The sequence below is a fragment of the Gossypium raimondii genome, chromosome 7, assembly GCF_025698545.1.
Source record: "Gossypium raimondii isolate GPD5lz chromosome 7, ASM2569854v1, whole genome shotgun sequence".
Lineage (NCBI taxonomy): Eukaryota > Viridiplantae > Streptophyta > Magnoliopsida > Malvales > Malvaceae > Gossypium > Gossypium raimondii.
The window spans coordinates 20266706-20288222 of NC_068571.1; the positions used below are offsets into that span (position 1 = coordinate 20266706).

Genomic DNA, 21517 nt, shown 5'->3' on the forward strand with positions numbered 1-21517 from the left:
TTGCATTCTTACTCGGTGGAAAATACTTTACCAAAAAACTTTATGCTAATTCTCGCCAAGTAGATATTGAACTTGGTGGCAATGAATTCAGCCATGCTCGTGCTCGATCACGCAACGAGTATAGGAACAACTTCAACCTTAACGCATCTTCAGTCACACCAGCTATCTTAAACGAATCATTCACCTCCATGAATAATCGAAGGTGAAGATGTGGATCTTTTGTGGGCGTACCACTAAACTGCCCCACCGTTTGGAACATTTAAAACATCACTGGTTTCAATTCGAATTGGGATGCCTCGATATCCGCCCTCGTAATTCTCAAATTTAATTCATTAAAGAGTGGCACAGCGTATTGTCATATGGCACGATCCCTATCATCAGCAATAAGGATTGGGTTGTGCACATGATTAACTCCATTACCATGTCCATCATTTTGATTTCCAAGGTCCATCTCGACTTGTCTTTGAGCAAATCTTTCGCATCTTCTTTGTCTAAATGTCCGCTCAATTTCAAAGTCTACATGTAATAGATCGATGATTCGATCTATGCTTATAAACACCTAATAAATAAATCACAAATAAATAATAAATTAGTATTATTAGAAATTTAATAAAAACCAAACTTTAAAAATAATTTCACAAAGAATGATTAAGGCCACAGTCCCCGGCAACAGTGCCAAAATCTTGTAACGGGGTTTTTGTGTAAGTGTACACAGTCGTTTAAGTAATAAGTACGTAAAATGAGTTATCATCTCCATAGGGACTATGTGTGTTAATCGATTATTTTAAAATTATAAATACACAATTTGGTATAAAAACACAATAATTTGAATGATGATAATTTAACTAGATACAAAATTGATCACTAATGCAATTTTAAACTAAGTATGCAAAATTATCTAAATGTATGAATGAATTTTTAGCAACAGAAACACAACTTCAACAATCAATAACATGTATAGGCTTGGATACTTACATTAATCAACTTAATTTAATTCCATCATGCTTAGCAGTATTCGGGAAACATTCCATGGCAACTCAGTCTTTCATGAGTTTAGAAGCCAAATTAAGTCATTTTGGATCTTTTACTTAGTGAAACATGCATTTTACTAATCATATTAAACTCAGGGTTTCTTAGTATTTATGCGAGGTAACGAGGACAATTAAGTTTGAAATAGTTTAATCACATAAACCTAAAAACTATGCAAGATAATAGTGCTAACTAAAGATATTATGAACCTCTAATTTAGTCGGGTTTAATCATCTACATTGAGCATTGCACTTTTCAATTATGTGTCTACAAGCTGTCATTTGGTTAGGATTGCTCAGCTAATTTGAATGAATCCAATGACATATGATCGAAATACATCTTGATTTTAATTGAAAACATGGTCGACTGAGGCACAAACACGTTAACCATGAATCAAACAAATATTATTGAATTAAGATAATCATCCTAGCTAAACATAATTAATATACCATTTTTTATTGCAAGATCAATAAACATTTAGCAAACATATTTAAATTAAACAACAAGGAGAAAAGAGTAAACTCTAATTCAATTCAGCAGCCTTTCAAACCTTTCTGACTGAGGTGTTTCTTCAATCCGCCCGTTTCTCCTTTGTTAAGGGTTTCTCAAGGTGGCCAACCAAGAGATGGTCTTGTCAAGGCTTTTGTTGGCTAAAGAATGAAAGGGAAATGGAGTGGTTAGGCATAGGGAAAAAGGAAAGGGAAATGGAATGAGACAAAAGAATGTAGAATGAGAGATTGTTATTAATGAAGGGATGAAGAATGAGGGATGAGTAACATAGTATTTATAGGTGAAGGTTAGGGTGAAGTTTACTGAAAATAGAGTTTAAAATCCCTCCATCTTCTCCATTTCATGGCCGGCCACAAATTGTGGAAAGGGAGGTGGGTTTGATCGATTATTTTAATCATAAAATCATGCTATAATTAGCATAGAGTGGACGGTTTCAAAGGCATAGTTTGTGTGTCAATTTTTGATTAAATTGCAATTGTAGGAACCTCCAATGAAATATCCCAAAGCTAATTTTTGGGCAGCCATATACTTGTGCCAAAATTAGACTTGACTCCCCCTTGGTTGACGGTTTCATGATCCAAAAATTAATCAGACATGCCCACTTTGTAACACATTTTAACTGGGTTAAATTAACACCCTTATGGCCCAATTTTGCATGGTATTACCGTCCAAATAAGGTGGATGTGTCCATGTCCATGCATCCTTATGGTAATATCATCTTCCATGGACCACTGCATAATAAAAATCACATATTAATAATTAACATGAAAATAATATAATTTATGCACAAAATCATGTAATAAAGCATAATTTTTCATACTTCATAAATTCATGTTGCATATTAACATGTAAGCAAAATCCATTTAATTTATTAACAACTACTCAAGACTAATATAATTATTAAGTCAAAAGGTGGTAAAAATATATAGAAAAATCCTATATAATTTCAAGTTTATAGGAGTCCACCATCTACTGGTTCTTTTAAAATAAATGTTGATAGTGTCTGCAATCCGTCTTTGGGTCTTGCTTCTTCGGCAGCAGTGGCAAGAGATGAGTATGGTAGGTGGCTATGAGGGATTGGGAGAAATATTGGAAGATGTAGTGTTAAACAAGTTGAACTTTGGGTTATTTATAATAGCCTTCATCTAGTATGAGATTTCAAGTGGAATGAGGTTATCCTTGAAACTGATTGCGCTCAAGCTATTAAAGGTATACATGGTGGCCTTAAAGGACAAGCGAATAGAGATTTGATCTTCCCAATTCAAGAACTATGTAGACGTGAATGGAAAGTGGTCATTAAGTAGATTCCAAGATAAGCGATTTTTGCTCCCCACATTTTGGCGGGTCTAACGAAAGAGTTTCCGCTTGGGCCCCATGTTTTTCATGTTGCCCTTACTAAAGGTGCTAATCAGATCCAATTATATAATCATTCCTTGTTGTGTAATTCTAATGGTGTCTCTGTTTGTTTGTAATTGATTCTCTATTATTACTACAAAAAAACTATAACGATGGACTTGTCATATTAATTGTAAGAATAAAAAAAATGCACATTCCTTTATAATTGAAAATGTAAACAAATGAATTTCAAATTGTAAATGCTTCAAAACTTCTATTTTGAATTGCTAAGTGTAAAAATGATTTAAGAAAATAATTTTCATAAAAGCTACATTTCAAAATTTTTAAAAGATTTCCTATAGTAAATCTTTCTTTAAAAAATCTAACTTTTATAAACTTAAATATAGTAATTTTTTATTTCTTAACTAAGGTTCACTTAAAACTTATTTTCCAAAATATGCTATTTTAAGGACTATCTTGATACTTGTGGGTATTGAGTTTTTTTTTTGAATAACTTTGCACTAAAATATTTCATCACCATAATAGATTCAAAATAATTACGTAATGATTAACAAATCTAGACACTCACCAGTGTTGAATTAAATTTGTAATGACCTGAAAGTTTGTGGTGTTGAAAAGTGTGGTCTCGAAATCTTGATTCCGTAAATTAGACCCGTAAATATTATTAAACATTTACGAAGTTATTTTGGAAGTGAATTGAATTTTGGATAGGTAAATTTATCGAATTAGGGATTGATTTAGGGTCTAGGGACTAAATTGTAAAAAAGGTAAAAATGAGTTACTATAGAATTTTAATTGGGAATTTAGGTGAAAGACTAATATGGATTGTAAGTGGACGATAATACTTAAGCTATATGTATATATATAAGTTATAAAACATAATAATAAACAAGTTAGTGGAAAAAGTGAGTGGAAAAATAACATTTTATCCATTCTCATGCAAAACCTAATTAGAGGAGATAGAAGAATAGGAGGCAAATGACCAAGGATTTCAAAGTTTAAATATTCAATTAGTTAGTGCAATTTAGTCATTTTCTTGTAATTTTTATGTTTTAGAATCTTGAAATCTTAATCTAGTTGTCCCATGTTGTATTTTTCTTAGATCATTAAATATTGTAGATGTTACAATTGTTAGATAGTTGAAAATTTTGTGATATTTTGATAGATTTTAAGTTTAGTGTTGAAAAAAAGACTAAATTGTAAAGTCAATTGATGATTTTGTACAATAGGGACTAAATTTCAAAATTTCAAAATTTGTGGTAGAAATGAGAAATAGAAAGTTAAATTAGGCCTAGAGTGAAATCGACATAAAAATGGAGGTTAAATGTGAAAGTTATGGTAGTCTCGATTTTAGGGGCTAAATTGAATAAAATGCAAAAGTTGTATAAAAGAACAATTGAATATGAAAATGGTTCTGTATTGATAATTTTATATGTTTATTTTAATCTGTAGCTAACATCTACCCGGATTCTTCGAAAAAGAAAGGGAAAGACAAAGTTGTTGACGAATAGTTTAGAGTTTACGTTTTGTGTTTCTATAATCCAAACTAAATAGTAATTGTTGCATATTGACTTATTTGTGCATGGTAAGAATGTAAAGTGAGATCCTTGTTAACTCGAGATGTATTGGATTGACTTGAAATGATTGATGATTATAAGGACTAAATTGAATATATTTGAAAACTATGTGTATTTATAAAAATATGAAATTGAGTATATATTGAGATGATTATTTCTTCCATATGTTGGATAAATGTGTACATGATGTAAATTGATATAAATTAAGATATTGTATGATAATGAATTGACTAATGAATGCTCTATTAACTGTTCGAGTAGAGTCGGATATAGTTGGCATGCCATAGGATAGGAAGAGTTCAGGGTTACTTTGACTACGATCCGATGAGGCACTGGGTGCCAATTTTCTTATGTTATACCAATGAGATACTGGGTGTCAAACTTGTTGATAAGCGTTGGGCTCAACTATTTGCTTCAGATTTATCCGATGAGGCACTAGGTACCAAACTGGTGTGTTGGTTGGATCTGTGTATCCGTACGAGTCCGAGTGATGTTAATACGGGGAATAAATGATAAAAATAGAATGTTTAAAATTTAAATGTTGTTGATGTTGAATAAGCCCTCACAATCCAAGTGCTTGAACAATCTATAAGAGATGTGAAATTGATATTGAAATGGCAAATGGTTAGAGAATGGAAGTGATATGAGGAAAGGAATGTGTATTTGTGAAATGTACATTGGAAATTGAAATGGTATGTGTCATGTTATGAATTGAAATGTCAAATGATATGTGAACTTGTATTTGTTTTGATTCAAGAATATGATAAATGGTTAGATGACATGTTAAATTGCATAACATCATTCATTTTTAACTAATTCTACTAAAATGTCTTATGTTATGATTTAATGTTTGAATTATAAAAATATCACTGAGTTATACTCAGTGTACAATTTTGCTTCTTGTGCGCAGGTTAGGTACTTTATGATTCGATCATTGACTTAGCATCCAGAGGCAATCCCAGACTCAAGTGTTAGTGTTGTTTCTATTCTATTTTGGTCTTGGCATGTACCTAAGAAGACTTATGGTTATATAATGTTCATTTTGGGTTATGTTGGCATTTTAAGAATCGTATGTATATATTCATGTGTGTAATGGAAATGATCATGATAATGAAATTTTGTTAAGTAGTTGATGTGTATGTTATTTGCTTATAAGGTGGTATGCCTTGAAATAGATATAGGAATATGATGCTTATGTCTATGCCATGTTTGCAATGATTTGGTAGGTCTAGTGCAATAGTTAATTAGATGATATGGAGTCAATTCTAAGATGGTTTGAATGGATAAAAGAATGCTTAATTGGTTTGTTATTTTGAATTGCCATTGAAGGCATGTTTGCAATTGTTGATTAAGGTGCCAATTGTGGCATATAGGTTAGGCACTTAGGATGATTTTTGTAAGTGATATTTTTTGTATGATTTTGATGCTTTTGAATTAGTTGAGAAATGGTTTAATGGTTACTTGAGACCTAAGTGATTTAAGGTTAGAAAACTTGTATTGGAAGACATTTTCAGGTACACACGGCATGACACACGATCGTGTGCCTTACACAGCATAAGACACGGTTGTGTGGTCTATAGGTTTTGGATGATTTTTGGTGCACACGGTCACATTCTGTTACACGGCCCAGCGACATGACCGTGTGACATATTTTTTTAATATTTACACTTTTGACCCACACAACATCAGTGAATTACATAGTTTGTTCACACTGCCGTGTGACTCCAACCCTACATGGCATTACGCTATTGCACGGCTTGCCTACACGACCATGTGATCTACCCTACATGGCCTCAGCCTTCCACACGGTTAGGGAACACGACTGTGTGACCCTGTTTTTAAATTTTCCTATCTTTTTTTTGTCTCAAATTGATCCCTATTTGATACCGGATTGGTTTTAAGCTTTCGTAAGCTCGTAATAAACCTGAAATTGATTGAATTACATGTTATACTTGATCATTTATGATGTAATGATGTTTAATTAAGGTTTTGATTTATAAATTATATGTAATTGTATTGTATTTTTTTGTAATATCTTATTGCTCAGGTTCGACGACCAGACCGGGTAAAGGGTGTTACAAAATTTAAACCAAATCAATGTATCTATATGTAATAATTACCTTTCATTTTTTAAAATTTTATTTAACATATAAGGATGTAGGTATCCGTGGATGTCAAGTTACCTTTAATATGTAATATATATACAATTATCTCTTTTATCAATGGGGAGTTAAACCCTAATAAATAAAAAAGGCCTCGACACCCATTGTTGTTAATTTTAATTTTCACCATTTATCATAAACCTAAACCTAAACCTAATAAATTCTTTCTGTGAAACTTGACACTCATAGGTGTTGCGTTAAGTTATATTTGAATTTTCATCATTTACCTAAACCTAACCCTTATAAATGAATGTTAACCCCCATGAGAGTATATTACTTTAGAAACTTTTATCATGTTTATAAATACCCGTTCGCTTATTTTTTTCCCACAAGTAAAATTTGTCTTCAATCATCCTTTTATGCTACTTAACACGCGAGTAATATAGTGATTTCCCTTTTTGTACCTTGACGGCTTCCTTGTTTACTGTCCTGGCGGGCTTCATATATTGCCATAGCCTAACTATGGTCTTACACTATATGATGTCACGTTTACTTTCCTGGTGGATTTCATATGTTGTTATAGCTCTGCTATGGTCTTACACAATATGGTGTCATGTTTATTGTCCTGGCAGACTTCACATGTTGCCATAGTGCAGCTATGGTCTTACACAACATGGTTTCATATTTTCCCATGGACCTTTGATTTCGAATAATTGGTAAATCTCTTTTGAGGTGTTGCCCTGATGGACCAGTCAATAACCATCGTCATGGTGTCGCTCCATATAGTCGATAGACTGTCATCATGGTGTCGCTCTAGTGAACTAGTAGATAACCATTCCACGATGCTACCAAACTCCCTTGAATCTCATAACAATCTGCCTATTCCTCCATTTCACCAATTATTCCTATCTTTATCTACCTCGTCAAGGTAAATTCCTCTATACTCCGCATACATTATAATCATGCATTTCACGTAAATTAAGATACTTACTACATAACATATAATACTCTATTTATTTAAACATCATGTCATAACCATTTGATATTGTAGCATCTCGCCCAGCGAAGCCCTAGCGGTTGGGCACTGTTTATAGAAGTAAATTATGTAGAGTAAGTTCTGAGTGAGTAAGGTATTAAATTTGGCTAAGTATATGAAATCCATGGATGCGCCTTCGGGCAAAGTCTCCAGTGGTTAGGTGAATATGTTGAATCTTTCAAGTTAAGCTTTTAGAGTTAAGTCCCAGTTCTAAGTCCTCAGTTTAGAGGAATCGTCTGTTATATTATTATTTTATTATTTTGATTGAATGATTTAGGCAGCCTGATGAGAACCGGTTAAAATGGGACAAGTTACTGTAGATGTCTGAACACACATTTAAGATGGGAGAGAAAATTCTTAGTCATGGGTACTGAAGGAATGGTAGTGGGGTAATTTAATGTGCCGACTAGGTTTACCTTGTGTGTATTTCCGTATAAAGCCATCCTTGACTTCCTGAGCAAGTTTATGCTTTCTTTGGCCACAATATTTTCCTCCCAAAACTTTCTCGACATTTTTCTCAAAAACCCTAGACCTAAGGCTTGTTGGAAGATTTGGGTCAGCTGTACTTAGCCAACTCCATTGATGTTAGCACCTAGTAAAGAAATCTATGAAACTCAGGTTATTTTATGGTTATTTATAAGGCCTTAGGGCTTCATGTTTTTGGGTTAGATTAAAGTGTAAGGAAGGAAACTTCCATATTCTAGGTTTCCTATTAATGTTCTTGTAACTTGCATAGTTTTCTATTAAAACGATCTAAAAAGGTGAACTTTTTATATGATAGCTCAAGATACTTCTGAAGGCTCTCGAGATAAGGGCAAAGGTCCTGTTGTGTAACCTAGGTTCACTTTTCTGGTGAGTTCCTTCTTACTCCATGAGTGTGCATGCTTTCGTTTATGTTTGGTTTAAGGTAAATATACCTATCTTGTGAAAATGAAATGTTTGTAAGTGAGACAGAAGTTGTCAATATTCTGTTTGGTATATCTGTGAGAAAGATGTAAATGCCTTTCTTTATGTTAAGCCATTACCCCCTTTTTCTTCTAAAATGAATCATATGGTTTGAAAGGAAAAAGGAAATGAATTCATGGCGATGCCTTCAATAATGAGCATTGAACTAACAAATTGTGATACATGAAAATGGTTGTGTAGCATCTGGTAGGGCAAGTGTTATTGCAAACCAAATTGGTAAGGCATGACAAAAGAAAAGAAACAAATGAATGATATGACTCTAAATATGGACTAGGGTGTTTGGCTAACACAAAGAAGGTTGTCTGTATGACTGCATGATCGTAGTGTACATGCCAAATGAATAGTGTCCGGCGTAATGTCTATTTGTGTTTGGTATTCACCAACTGGAAAATTTTGTGACTGTGCTAGGATGGAAAGGCTTACTTGAATTGTATACGATTATTGAACTGTTTACCTTTGGAACTCACTAAGTTTTTCAAGCTTACTTAGTTACCTTTCTTGCTTAAGCCTGTTGACGAAGTAAAGGGACCTCCAAAGACTACGCTAGAGGATAAATCACTGCCGTGAGATTTATAAGTATTTTGTATCATGTATGGAATTGGGGTGTTGTCATGACAATGTCCTTTTAAAGAATAAATTTTGTATATTTGAGCTTATGCTTTTGAAACTCTAGATCCAATGAAAATTCAATAAAGTTATTATGTTTTATATAAAGCCTAAATTTAATTAACTTTGATTGACCAATGTTCCACGTCTCTTAAAAATAGACATATATATATGAACATGAGTAACCCTGTGGTTAAGTTGTGGTTTGTGCCCAACATGGTTTTGGAGTGATAGTGATTTCAAATTAATAACTCGCCATTCCTGTATCCTCCTTAAGGGTCGGGTTTAGGGCGTTACAGATATTCAGCAATCAAACTTACAAACGCTCACATACTTGTATAGGGTTATGCAATCAAAACATACTCAGTCACCATTATCATACACAACAGTGGATTCGGACAACTTAGAACAGACACAACACAAATCACTCAAGCAACACATTTTCATCAACCACCCAAAGGTAGAGTACAGAAACTCACCTTACATCCTTTGTCCTTGCCAACTTAGCTTGTCCAAATGCCAAAGCCTCCTTCGTCCTGGTAGCTAAACATGACACCCATAATAAAAATTAAACCAAAAAAAATTCATACTTTAGAAACCAATATCTAGTAACTTGTAAAAAACTTTCAGAATTTTCCCATAAATTCTTATCTTCATTCTTTTTTTTTTCAAATCCATGAAGGCGGAAAGGTTAAGAATCTTACCAGGTTACACAATTCTTTATTATTAAACCTTAAACTTCAATTTCAACTCTCCATGTAAAGCTTTCCCTTAAACCCTCTCTTCTACGGAGCAAACTCAAGAAGAAGATGAAGAAAATGAAACAGAAAATGAGAAGAACTCCCTTATAGAAAGATATTTCTTATATATATATATATCCCCAATACACGGCCATCAAGGACCCTATCTAAACCATTTGTCGTTAATCATTATGTTCCTTGCTAAGGAATCAGCCGATTCCAACCCAATAGAACCAGAATTACATCTCAACTAATTTCGAACTAGCCACAAATTTTATCAAGTTTCCCACTAGAGCCCAATAGCTTACTATTTATTCAATTTACTCTCATCTCTCCTTTAATTTTTTATACCTTAAAGAAACTTGGGTATGATAGAGTGCCCCTCTATATATATGATATAGCTACAACGCCATTCGTGTGGACTTGGCGGTGTCTGGCCTAGTCCCTCCACATTCCTTGACCTTGCATTCAAGGTAATGTACTCGTAATTTTGAAAGAACTTTGTGAGAATCTATACAAAAATATTGGTAAGTAACTTTTAAAGTCTCGAGTAGCAAGGAAAAACTAATGCATATAATTAAACTATCTGAGTTTCATAAGGAATTCCGTAGTTTGACTATCGTAGACAGCACCCATACATTCCTCTTGGTCAAGTCATTAGTGGACATATCGAGCTGATTTGGACACAATTGTACTCTCTAACACCCCTTTCTGAGTCTTGACTTTTTCTAGATTTATTTCAGACTTTCATTCTACCTTTCTGGTTTGACTCATCAAAAGATAACCATGTAAGAAAATATGCAGATTAGCGACTACCTTTGGAAGACTTGCAGGTATCTCGCCATAATGACGGTTTCTTACCCTGATCCCTTCATTCCACATTGAACTCAACACCAAGTAATTGTATTATCTCAATTTTTAACATCTTATAACTAGTTTGTGCATGTACCCTTCCAGAGGAAAATCCATTTACTTACATCCTCGTATATGACCTTCAGAACATAAGTTTTGGTGGATAGTTAAGCTCCACTCTTTTCTCGCAAAATCATACTTGTAAGATAGTCCCACTAGACTTTTCCCCTATTTGATAGTTCGAATGAACATTTCCTAAATTAGATAGTCCTAATGGACATCCTAGCCACGATAGTTCCCAATAGACTATCTCCTCGTTAGATTGTGTAGGGTAGACTTCCCATTTATAAGATGGTCCTTAGCAAACTTCTCACGCTAGACAATCCCAACAGATATCTTCTTCCTTTGTTAATCCCTTGCAAACATTCGACCTAAGATAATCTTTGACAAACATTCCTCTTAAGGTAGTCCTTGGAGAACTTTTCACTTTTCTAGTGACCTCTTTACCAATAAACACTTGTAAATAGGATCTGAGAACCGTCTTGCTTTCTTATAACCCATGTTGGCTTGTCCATCTCCTCGGTGGACTCTTCATGGAAGATAAATATTTGCATATACTTTGAGAGAAACCCCTAACTCCACACATATACACGCGTACAAGGCACTTCCACTTGTTCCTCTTACCTCACATCTTGGTTAGACCTCTTATCAGCATGTTTACTTATGTTCCCAAACGCGCCATGACCGTTATGTCAAGCTTTTTGTCATGCGAATCATATAGTGATCTCCACTTATATGCCATGACGGGGTTCCCCGTTTACTGTCCTGACGGACTTCAATTCATTATAAGGCGTACTTGTCCTCCACTAGATCATGCCATGGCTCGCCTGTTAGGAAATGTGCCCATTTTGTACTAAATATGTAACTATTTTCTATTTATTTGAATAATGAATAAATAAATAAAGGTAATTTCATATTTCACTATTATGTCTTTTTTATTTTTTGTCTTCTATATTTTGCATGCATAGCAAAATTGTGACAAGAAAATATTAGCTCGTTGATTGTTTAAGTTCAAACTAAAATAAGTGGCATTGTAAGAATATTTACACTACGAGAAAGACAACTTACTTCAGTAAATAATCTAAATGAGTTCGTAATCCCATAAAAGAATCAAAGTGAGCATTTGATTCAAATACTAATAAGAATTATTATGCCGTCTACAATTCCAATTAGAGAGATGACTAGTCTTGGCTATTGGAGCAGTTGACTCCACGAGTAGAGACATAGATGTATTCATTGGTAGAATGATACATTAGACTGGACCTAAGATGAATTAATTCTGAATCCATTTGTGAATTAATTCACTTGTGACGTTCATGGTGTGATTTACCTAAATCCTGATTTAGTCACTGACTATGCGTATGCAACTCATGTGCTTTGATATAAGTGGAGGCTTATGCTCTAAAGATAATCGAGCCCATAACCGATATGTTGGGTACATGACTTGTGTATGGCATGGCTTTACTAGCAACAGTGGAATTATAGCTCAATTAAAGAGTTAAATGATACCTGTTATTGGCATTGTGTGGATTGATAAATATGAAACGTGACCACGGGTTGCTTGTTCTTGAACAAGCAATTTATCACAGACATTTGTTGACAGTGATCATATTAATCATTAAGAAGACACAATGGTGACAGTGAGATAAAATAGGATTGTATTGAGTGAAATGATTTAACTCAAAGGAATCAAGGATATCATACGAGGGTAACACACACATGACGAGGTCATTGGAAAAAACAGTTGGATGAATTGTTTTCATAAAGAGTATACAATAAGGAGTTTTCAATCATGGTACTTCTCGTGAACTGAATCCATGATTAAGTAATTGCGAATTATCGGAACGATACTTCTAGACATAATTGTAATTACTATAGCCTAATTGTATATGTCTGATTGGTCCCTCTGCTAGCTTAACAAAAGCTCAATTAGACTGTATTTGAATTAGAAAAAAATTCTATGACTTTGGAAATAATGTAATTGAGTCGATTTATTCGATGTGGAATTAAATTAGGTGGTCGTGAGAATTGTTCAACTAGAGAATTTGATTAAAGAATTTTCTTGAAAAATTAATTTTGATCAAGTAAAATTAAATTAATCAAAATAATTAAAATTAATATGATATTTTTGGAAATTAATTTTCAAGTCAGACAATTGGTCCCAATGGGTAATTGATTTTTAAAATTGGACCTAAGATTGTAAATTGGGCATGAGAGTCCAAAATCGAGACTAAGACCCAAAAATTTGTCTCATCGGGCCTGGTATGTGAAATTGAGTCGATAGTCCAACCAGTGGCTAGACCGGACCAGTCGGGTTGTCACTGACCCAGATTGAACTGGCAATAATCGAACCGGCTCGGGGTGCCATAAAGGTGTCGCACCTACATCACTAGACTTGGCGATTGCGATAGTGGTGTCCCGGTGGCCGGTGAAAATTGGTTTTTGGTGGTTGAGTAGTTGAAAAGTTACACTGGGACTCTACTAGAGAATTTGATTTCAAATTAACTATTCTAAAAATAATATTATTTCAATAGTTTAATATTAAATTTAGTTTCATACTTTTCTTAATAATATTTTATTAGTTTAATATTAAAGTGATTATCTTAATATTAAATTAAATTTAATGTTTATCTTGTAGATAAGCATTCTATTATTTTAATAAGATTTAATATTAAATTTAATAAATATTATATTAATTTAAAATTAAAGTGATTAAGTTTAATCATAGTTGAACTCTCTAAACTCTCCCTATATAAAGAGAGCATTGGGCCATTATTTTACACACACTTGTAAGAGAAAGTTGTATAGAGAAAATTCTCTAAAGAGATTATTTTAGAAAATTTTTAAAGATATTTTTCTGATTTACAACTTAACCCAAAAGTTTAGAGAAATTGTGAAATTACCCCACTGGTAATTTTGTAAAAAAATTTCTAATTCGAATCGAGCCCACACTCTACAGACGTGAGCTTGAGGATAGCAGAGAAGACTACTCGGTCGAAACGCTCATCCTAGACGAATAAAAAATGTACAATTTTGATTAAGTGTTTATTACTTTAGATATCACACTCAAGACCTTGTTTTGGAAAAAAAATTAAAACTTTGTTTTCCCTAAATTTATTTTCTGCTGCGTTTTCCAAAACCATTTTCTCCAACAACGCCATGGTATTTTGAATCCAAAAAGCTAGTGAACCTCTTTCGAGGTGTCACTCCATAGAACCTGTAGACTATTTTCATGGTGTCGCTTCGTAGAGCCAATAGATAATAATTCTCATGGTGTCACTCCATAGAGCCAGTAGTTAACCATTCTCATGATGTCGCTTCGTAGAGCCAATAGATAACCATTCTCACGGTGTCGCTCTGTAGAACTAGTAGATAACCATTCCACGATGTCGCTAAACTCCCTCAAATCCCTTTTCAATCCGTCAATTCCTCCAATATGCCAATTTTTCCTATCTTCAACTAACCTTCCAATACTTCCCTCTGCACTCCGCATTTTATAAACATGAATATCATGCATATCATCACATTCACTAACATAGCATGGAGTACGCCATATAACAATTCATAGATACACAACCATGTCATACATTCAGAGAACATATTGCAACAATCATACAATCTCACAACCATATGCAAGCATAACCTTTTTAGTTAGCAATGATCATATATGTAGTCAACAGACTTAACTAAACTCAGTGTAAAACAAACAAACAACACAACAACCAGAACAACCTAGAGCAACACTCAAACAGTTGAATATAGAAGCTCACCTACTATCCTTCGTCCTCGCCAACTTAGCTCTTCCAAATGTCAGAGCCTCCTTCGTCCTGACAACTAAGCATGGCAACCCATACACCAATTAAATTGAAGGTATTCAAAACTTAAACCCCAGGATCCATTATCATGCAGAAGCTTTTCAAAGATTTTAGAAATCTTTCTCTTTTTTTTCCCTCAATTTCACGAATACATAGAGATTAAGAAGCTTACCAGCTCACCGGATTCTCTACTTTCCAGACTCAATCCTCACGATCACTGCCCTATACAAAGTTGTCCTCAATTTTTCTTTCTCCAGAATAACCAATGAAGATGATGTAGAATAGAAGAAAATGAAACATAAATGAGGAGTATTTTGCATGCAAAATAACTCTTCTCACTCATATATGTAACCTTTCATGCACAGTTACTAAAGCCCCAAATAGCCATCCATCGATAATCATTCTGCCTCCCATTGAGGAACTAGCTGGTTCCAACTTAATTAAACCAGAAGTGAGACCCAACTATTACCAACCAGTCACAAAAATTCCAAGACTTTTCAATAGAGTCCATCGAACTTATTATCTCTTTCAATTAACTCCCAGCTCTACTTTAACATCGAGATCTTAATGAAAACCAGGTGTGACATTTTTTATTAACTTTTAATTTTTTTTTTGAAAATTTTAAAAATTATTTAATATTTTTATAAAATTTAATAATTTTAAAAAATATATATTTTTAAAATTTTTAAAAATTTAAGCTTTGAAATGAATGAACCTATACAACCATATGTCCAGTTCAATCTAGTAAAAAAATTAAATATTCCTTTTAATTTTTTAATTTCTAAAAGAAAATTGATTTTTTTACTGGTATGCAGTTGATGTGGTAGTAATTGCTGTTGAAATGGAGTGCCACATCAGCACTATTAATGGCCATATCAACGTTGTAACGGTCAACATTGGTCAAAAGACCTATTTGACCAGTTTTGCTAATTCAGAGGTTCAATTGAGTGCAAAAAAGTCATAGGAACTTAATTGATTTTTTAAAAAAAGTTCAAGGACCTTTTACACCATTAAATTTTAAAAAGAATTTTTAACATATTTTATGATAGTAAATTTATATCTTAATAAATATAATTTATTAAAATTATAAGATTAATAGTAAATAAATATTATTTTTACCAAAGGTAAAAGCTATCATTTTAATATATAACTTAAATCATTTTATCCAACAAAATAATATAACTATTGCTCATTCATTCCATTCCCCATCAAATAACTACAACATTCCTACTTTATTTAATTCCAACGAATTAAATAAACCCTCAGTTTTTGTTTGTTAATTGAAGTAAAAATGTGACAATATCTTATTATGTTAAGTAAGTAGTGGTAAAATAAATTGTACTTTCATAAAAGAATTTAAGTTCGAGTTTTGAAAATAATTTTATTGAAAGAAACAAGGATGAACTGATTTAGTATGTCACTAAATAGAATTCTCTGCTGAACAATGAGACTAGTACATTCCCTTGCAACAAAACAAGGAAAATGTTCTGATAAAACGGACGTGTTTTGTTCCTTTCTTGGGATTCATGTCTTTGCTTTTTGGATAAATTTCTATGAATACATTGTCAGAATGTTACATTGGGACATGAAACACTTTCGTGCAAGTTACCTAGGCTCAGTTGAATTCCATAGGATTGACGCTTGAATCGTGAAAGAACTTCCCCAGATATAAACACCAAGAACAGAATACATGAAGAAAATCTTTATTTGAAAATGTTTCGCAATCCATCGAAGATTCTTAAAGCTCTCAGTTCACCACTCCTCATATCCCTCAATCTCCTCCTCAGTATCTGAAACCATCACACAAGCAGAATGAAGCAAAAGAATTGGGCCGATCAGGAAGTTGCATGTAAGCATTTATTCCAAAGTAGCGCATGCATGCATGGCAACCTAGAACATGCAGCACACACCGATGAATCCTTGGCATATTTGGGCATAACTCGGTGAAAATAATTGATTGGATTCGATGACAGAATATAAGGCATTTAATTTTCAAGCAACCAAAAATGGACAACTTCGGTCAGTAGCTAGGGAAAAACACTCAGCCTAAGCAGATTACAAACTGAAAACTTAGCATACATTGAGGGAGTTTAAAGTTCAAACCAGAGGATATAAGTGATCAGTTGTGAAACACACATCAACAGTGATGGATTTAAAACCTTAAATAGAAATATGAAAAAGCGAAGAAAGTGTAGTCTTACATATTGAGCGCGAAATAGTATTCTCTGCTCACTTGTACATAAATCTACTGCTAGCTGTTTCAGAAACACTCTTCGATTCAACTGCTTTGGAGTTGTCACATCCAAATCCATAGAGCCACTTACCTATAGAAAGAAAAATAATAATAATAAGTACGACTTACTGACTTAAAGGTATATGAAGCTCAGGTTGAATTCAGTACTTTAGAATAAAAAATTTTCTGCGGTTGAGGTAGTTCCAATTCATGAATAGTTTTTTAGGTCATAAAAAAGATTGTTTCCTCACTTGCAAAAACTTGGAGTACTTTGATATGCTTGATTCACAACTATCGAGAATAAATTGCAGTGCTTTTTCTTCAATATCAGGGTATCTTAAGTCCTTTTTGATAGTAGATTTATTTGATGCTGCAGCGGCGATCTGGAGAAGCAAAGGCCAACGAATTCAGTAATGGAACTTCTTTAAACTCTGTAAATTAGATGGTAGAGTTCTCAAACCTCATCAAACTGCTTGCTCATGCTTGGGGGACTGACTGCCAAGTAAGCATATGCCATTAACTCCAATGGCCAACCAGTGATTTGTATGGGATAACACTGAGAACTGCCAAAAAAGTTAAGATTTTAAGAATAAGAAATTAAAATGTACGAGTAAGTTATATAGACAATGAAATAAATCGTACATAATGTTGCAGAATTGAATTTAAGCTTTTTCAGAAGATAAAGATATGATTTCCAATATGTTTAACTATATAGATAAGAATCAGAATAACTTCAAATTAAGTCCTCAATGAATCAAATCTAATAATCCTGGAAAAATATTTATCCAGCTTACGTAGATAATCCATGCTTCCTCAGAGCTTCCAACTTCTCCTTATAGCATTTATCAGATTTTTTAAGGGATAGAGGTAGCTCTACTGAATCACTAGGATTAGCGCCCTCCTTTGGAACAAATCCATAAGATAACAACAGCTCTCCATTAGATTTTTTTCCGTATGATATGAAAACCTGCATAAAATGATGTAACCCATCCTTAGACATTTGAAACTTTGTCAACTAGCATGACATTATTGATCCAAACTCCAAACTTTGAAGCTGCACATGCATACAACAGGTTACCACTGGAAATCTATGATCATTAAGAATAAATTACATAAAATGTTACTCCTAAGGTTCTAATATATATCAAGTAAATATAGTGTTAGTGAGAAGTGTCTAAATATGGAGGAATATAGGATATATGTAGTGTGCTTGCCTGCAAACCACCACGAGCATGTATGCTCATAGGTAGCTGGAATATATATATGCAAGCCTTTTTTCCCCCTGTGAAAAAAAGTATATTTTATGCGAGAATCTCATGTACCTGCTCACCAGGCTGATACGCTCGATCTGTTGTAAAGACAACACCTTGTGATGATTTGTCATAATCCAAAAACGTTTCCACCTTAACCAGAGAAAAACAAGGTACTTGGATTAATTACATATTTCATATGCATACTTAACTGAGAAAGATCTTTCTATACCTCACAGCTGTGATTGAGCATATCTGCCCAAGGAACCAAGGCAACTTTTCCATCCATTGAAGGTAGCCTTACCTGAGTTATAACAGAAAAATAGAATTTAAGTTTTTAGCTTTTCCGTCCTTCTAAAACAACCATCCATATACCTTTTCTCTAAACCTTACAGGACATTTATTATGAAGAATTTTGTAAATGAAGTTGCATATATAAGTGGTTTAAAAGGAAGCTTGAAAAACATAGCGATTTATTTCCCTCTGAGATTAATTTTTTTGGCAGAGATATATAATTTCACATACTTATTCTTTAAAAAAAGAAAAAGAAAGAATCTAGGCTTCTCAATCATTTTAATAGTGCTTCTTGCATGTGTAACCATTTCCCAAGTAACCAGGTCTATAATTTATAAAAGTAGAGAGCGATAAGAAAACATAAAATTATGAATTTGCTTACTTTGATAAATCACTTGCCATGTTTCGAATTGCAAACACAGAGCTGATTACGTAAACATCCATTTCTAAATAAGCTTACTTACCAATCGTGAGAAAAGAATGCCAAAGGACCATCTGAATGTCTCCATATTGAATACCTGCAGATTTATAGTCAAAAATAAAAAGAGGGCTCTTTCATGAACCACAAGAAATAAGCAGAGTCCTTGAAATTCAGATTCAATGCATTGGGGTTGAATCCAACGTCTCTTCTCAATCTAAAACCTTAATTTAAAGAATGCAGGATACTTGCAAAGAAAAGTTGGTAATACAATATTTATACAAACAAACTTAATTACCCTACTAATTTTGCTCAAGTATAAAAGCTCGGATAAGAAAGTGATATTTGCTTGTGATTGAACTTAAAGACCTGCTATCATCTACACATAAAGATGTTCATAGAGCGGCGGCATCAGCAGATGAATGTTTAAAAGTACACTAACATAGCGGAAAAGTAGCTGTTGACTATAGAGTAAGTACCTCTTCCGGGAATATATCAGGATACTTGGAAAATATCCTAAGTCTTAAATCATTGTATCTACATGAAACATGAGATCAAATGGTTAGAAGCAAATTGGAACTCTGTATACTCGGGATATGTCAGCAGAAATAGAAAAGCAGAGACCAATAAGAGTAACAGTAAGGAGACATACGTTCCGATAACATCAGTAACTCTTTCGATAGCCCGCTGCCTTATCTGAGATGCTTCAAGATACCTGTCTAGCTCTGCACGTGTCCTGAAACAATACAGAGAGGCTGTAGAGAGAAAATCTGAGAGTAGACCTTTTTACTGTAGCAAGATAAAAACTCTTTTTAAGAGCTCTTCCCATGTGAAAGAAGTACTGAATTAAGATAAACTCACCAGTATAAAAGAGAATAGGGTTGCCGAGGAAGGGCTGAAATATAATTGCACCATCTTGAAGATTTTTGGGCACTTGCTTCACTAATAAGATAGGTTGCTAACAAGGGCCAATCTGGAACGGAATACTGTTTTAATACTAGACCAGCCTCAGGGGAACTCCACTCCTGCCACACAACAATCACAGCAACACTTGGAAACTAAATTAAGAACTATGAACTTCAAACCACTTAAACAGAAATATTTCAGAAAGGAACTTTTGGACCCATGAAAGGATATAATACCCTAAACCCAATTTCTTTTTGCTAAGAAAAGATGGTTAGGGAAATTAAAAAATTGGTGCTGATATCTTACTGAATCTGCAGTGATGAAAAGCGAGGGAGGCACAAAGAGAAGCTTCTCACCCTTCCTGATATTCTTCAAAGCAACCAATCCTCTCTCCCCTACTGCCACTTTGTCTATGGCCATCTTCTGGGGAGGCAACCCTGAATTCGAAAGCCATTTCTGAAGCGCCTCTGCGTTCTCCAAGGAATCAATGTCGCAGCCCCAAGGCACTTCCTGGGTCGCATTCGACGACGTCGATTTGGTTTCGCTTGTGGAAACTGAGCATTGAACTGGGCGTGGTGCTTTCTTGAGAGAGAGTGAAGGGTAAACGTGAGAATTGTAACATGGCTTGCTGAGTTGTAGAGAGAGTGTTGGAATGAGTGTTGAATGGAAGATTCTAGAAGCTTCCGCCATGGCGGGGAACTGAGAAGGGATTACCTTATCTGATAGAGAAGGAAAGGTTGCGAAAGAAGAGAATCCCAAGCGAGAGGCTCTGATTGGGCTTTGGTCGTTTTCGACAGTTATCATTATATGCGCGGTTTTAACTGTTCTCAAACGACGCGTTTCATTTTTCATTTCCTCTCTTTTAATTTGTTTATACCTTACCTTTTTTTTTTTTTTTGGTTATCGAAACACAAGATGATAAAGCAGATAACAGAAATATAATAACCAATGTTTTAAAAATCGTACAGAAGGTTGAGCCGCTCAAGTCTTTAAAATACTAACTGTTTGACTTTTAAACTAGTTCCTATTTGTATTGTTAATGATATAATAAATTTAGCTCCATGGCATTTATATGTGTTCGTGGGGAGTAAATTTTTCAAAATTGTAGTTTTCTTAAAACAATTATTGCATTCAGCTATATTTTCTAAAAGTTACTGGTATAAACTGAAAGAATGAAAACACTTTTTGGAAGCATTTTAATGAATTTATAAAAATACTTCTAACTAAAAGCCTTTTGTCCTCAATATTTTTTATTTGTTTAGTATCAGCTCTTGTGAAAATAAATATTACAAAAATAATTTTTACATTGATCCAAAATTTCATTTCTTTTGTTTTCTTAAGTGACGTGAGATATAAGTTTATATGGACTCACAATTCATTTGCAATTTGATGATTGCTTACTCTTTTGACTAATAACATAAAATTAAAGACTATACTTAATTTTTAAAAATTAAAGAAAAACTATTAAACTCTAACAAAATAAAACATTATAAACTCTTATACAAATATTATAGTTGTAAAAAGGTTCAATAAAAAAAGGAAGACAAACTTACACATATAGTAACACATAATATTTTATATATAGATATTAAAGTGCAAAATTAATAGAGATAATATAGTGATGGATATTTTAGTTTTATTTGTGAATATGTTAAATATAAATATTATTTTGTCAAGAATTATAGATATTATTGTATTAACCCGATATGTTTATTTTACATTTCTCTATAGTAAAAATACATTAGTCAATAAATAATTCGGTGACAA

The 21517-nt window shown here is 33.5% G+C and overlaps 1 protein-coding gene across 2 annotated transcripts; it reads right to left on the minus strand.

Annotated features, from left to right (window-relative positions):
• Positions 1 to 16010: 16010 nt before the first annotated feature.
• On the minus strand, positions 16011 to 20608 carry LOC105799589 (ribulose-1,5 bisphosphate carboxylase/oxygenase large subunit N-methyltransferase, chloroplastic). 2 transcript variants are annotated; one of them, XM_012630233.2, is made up of 12 exons: positions 20057 to 20604; positions 19706 to 19869; positions 19497 to 19580; positions 19324 to 19381; positions 18891 to 18944; positions 18365 to 18436; positions 18205 to 18285; positions 17677 to 17849; positions 17343 to 17445; positions 17134 to 17265; positions 16851 to 16973; positions 16011 to 16439 (listed from the first exon to the last, which is right to left on the minus strand). In XM_012630233.2, the coding sequence occupies exons 1-12, from the start codon at positions 20600 to 20602 to the stop codon at positions 16353 to 16355; spliced, it is 1677 nt and encodes a 558-aa protein (XP_012485687.1). In that variant the 5' UTR covers positions 20603 to 20604; the 3' UTR covers positions 16011 to 16352. The 2 variants fall into 2 exon arrangements, with proteins under 2 accessions (XP_012485687.1, XP_052489540.1); XM_052633580.1 differs by having other exon boundaries at positions 16401 to 16539; positions 20057 to 20608.
• Positions 20609 to 21517: the final 909 nt, after the last annotated feature.

Coding starts and splice junctions, on each gene's coding strand:
- LOC105799589 (XM_012630233.2), bottom strand. CDS start 20,602: ATGAAAAATGAAACGCGTCGTTTGAGAACAGTTAAAACCGCGCATATA. Junction 18,945..19,323: donor CTGATATATTCCCGGAAGAG/GTACTTACTCTA, acceptor ATAAATCTGCAG/GTATTCAATATGGAGACATT. Junction 16,440..16,850: donor TACTATTTCGCGCTCAATAT/GTAAGACTACAC, acceptor TGATGGTTTCAG/ATACTGAGGAGGAGATTGAG.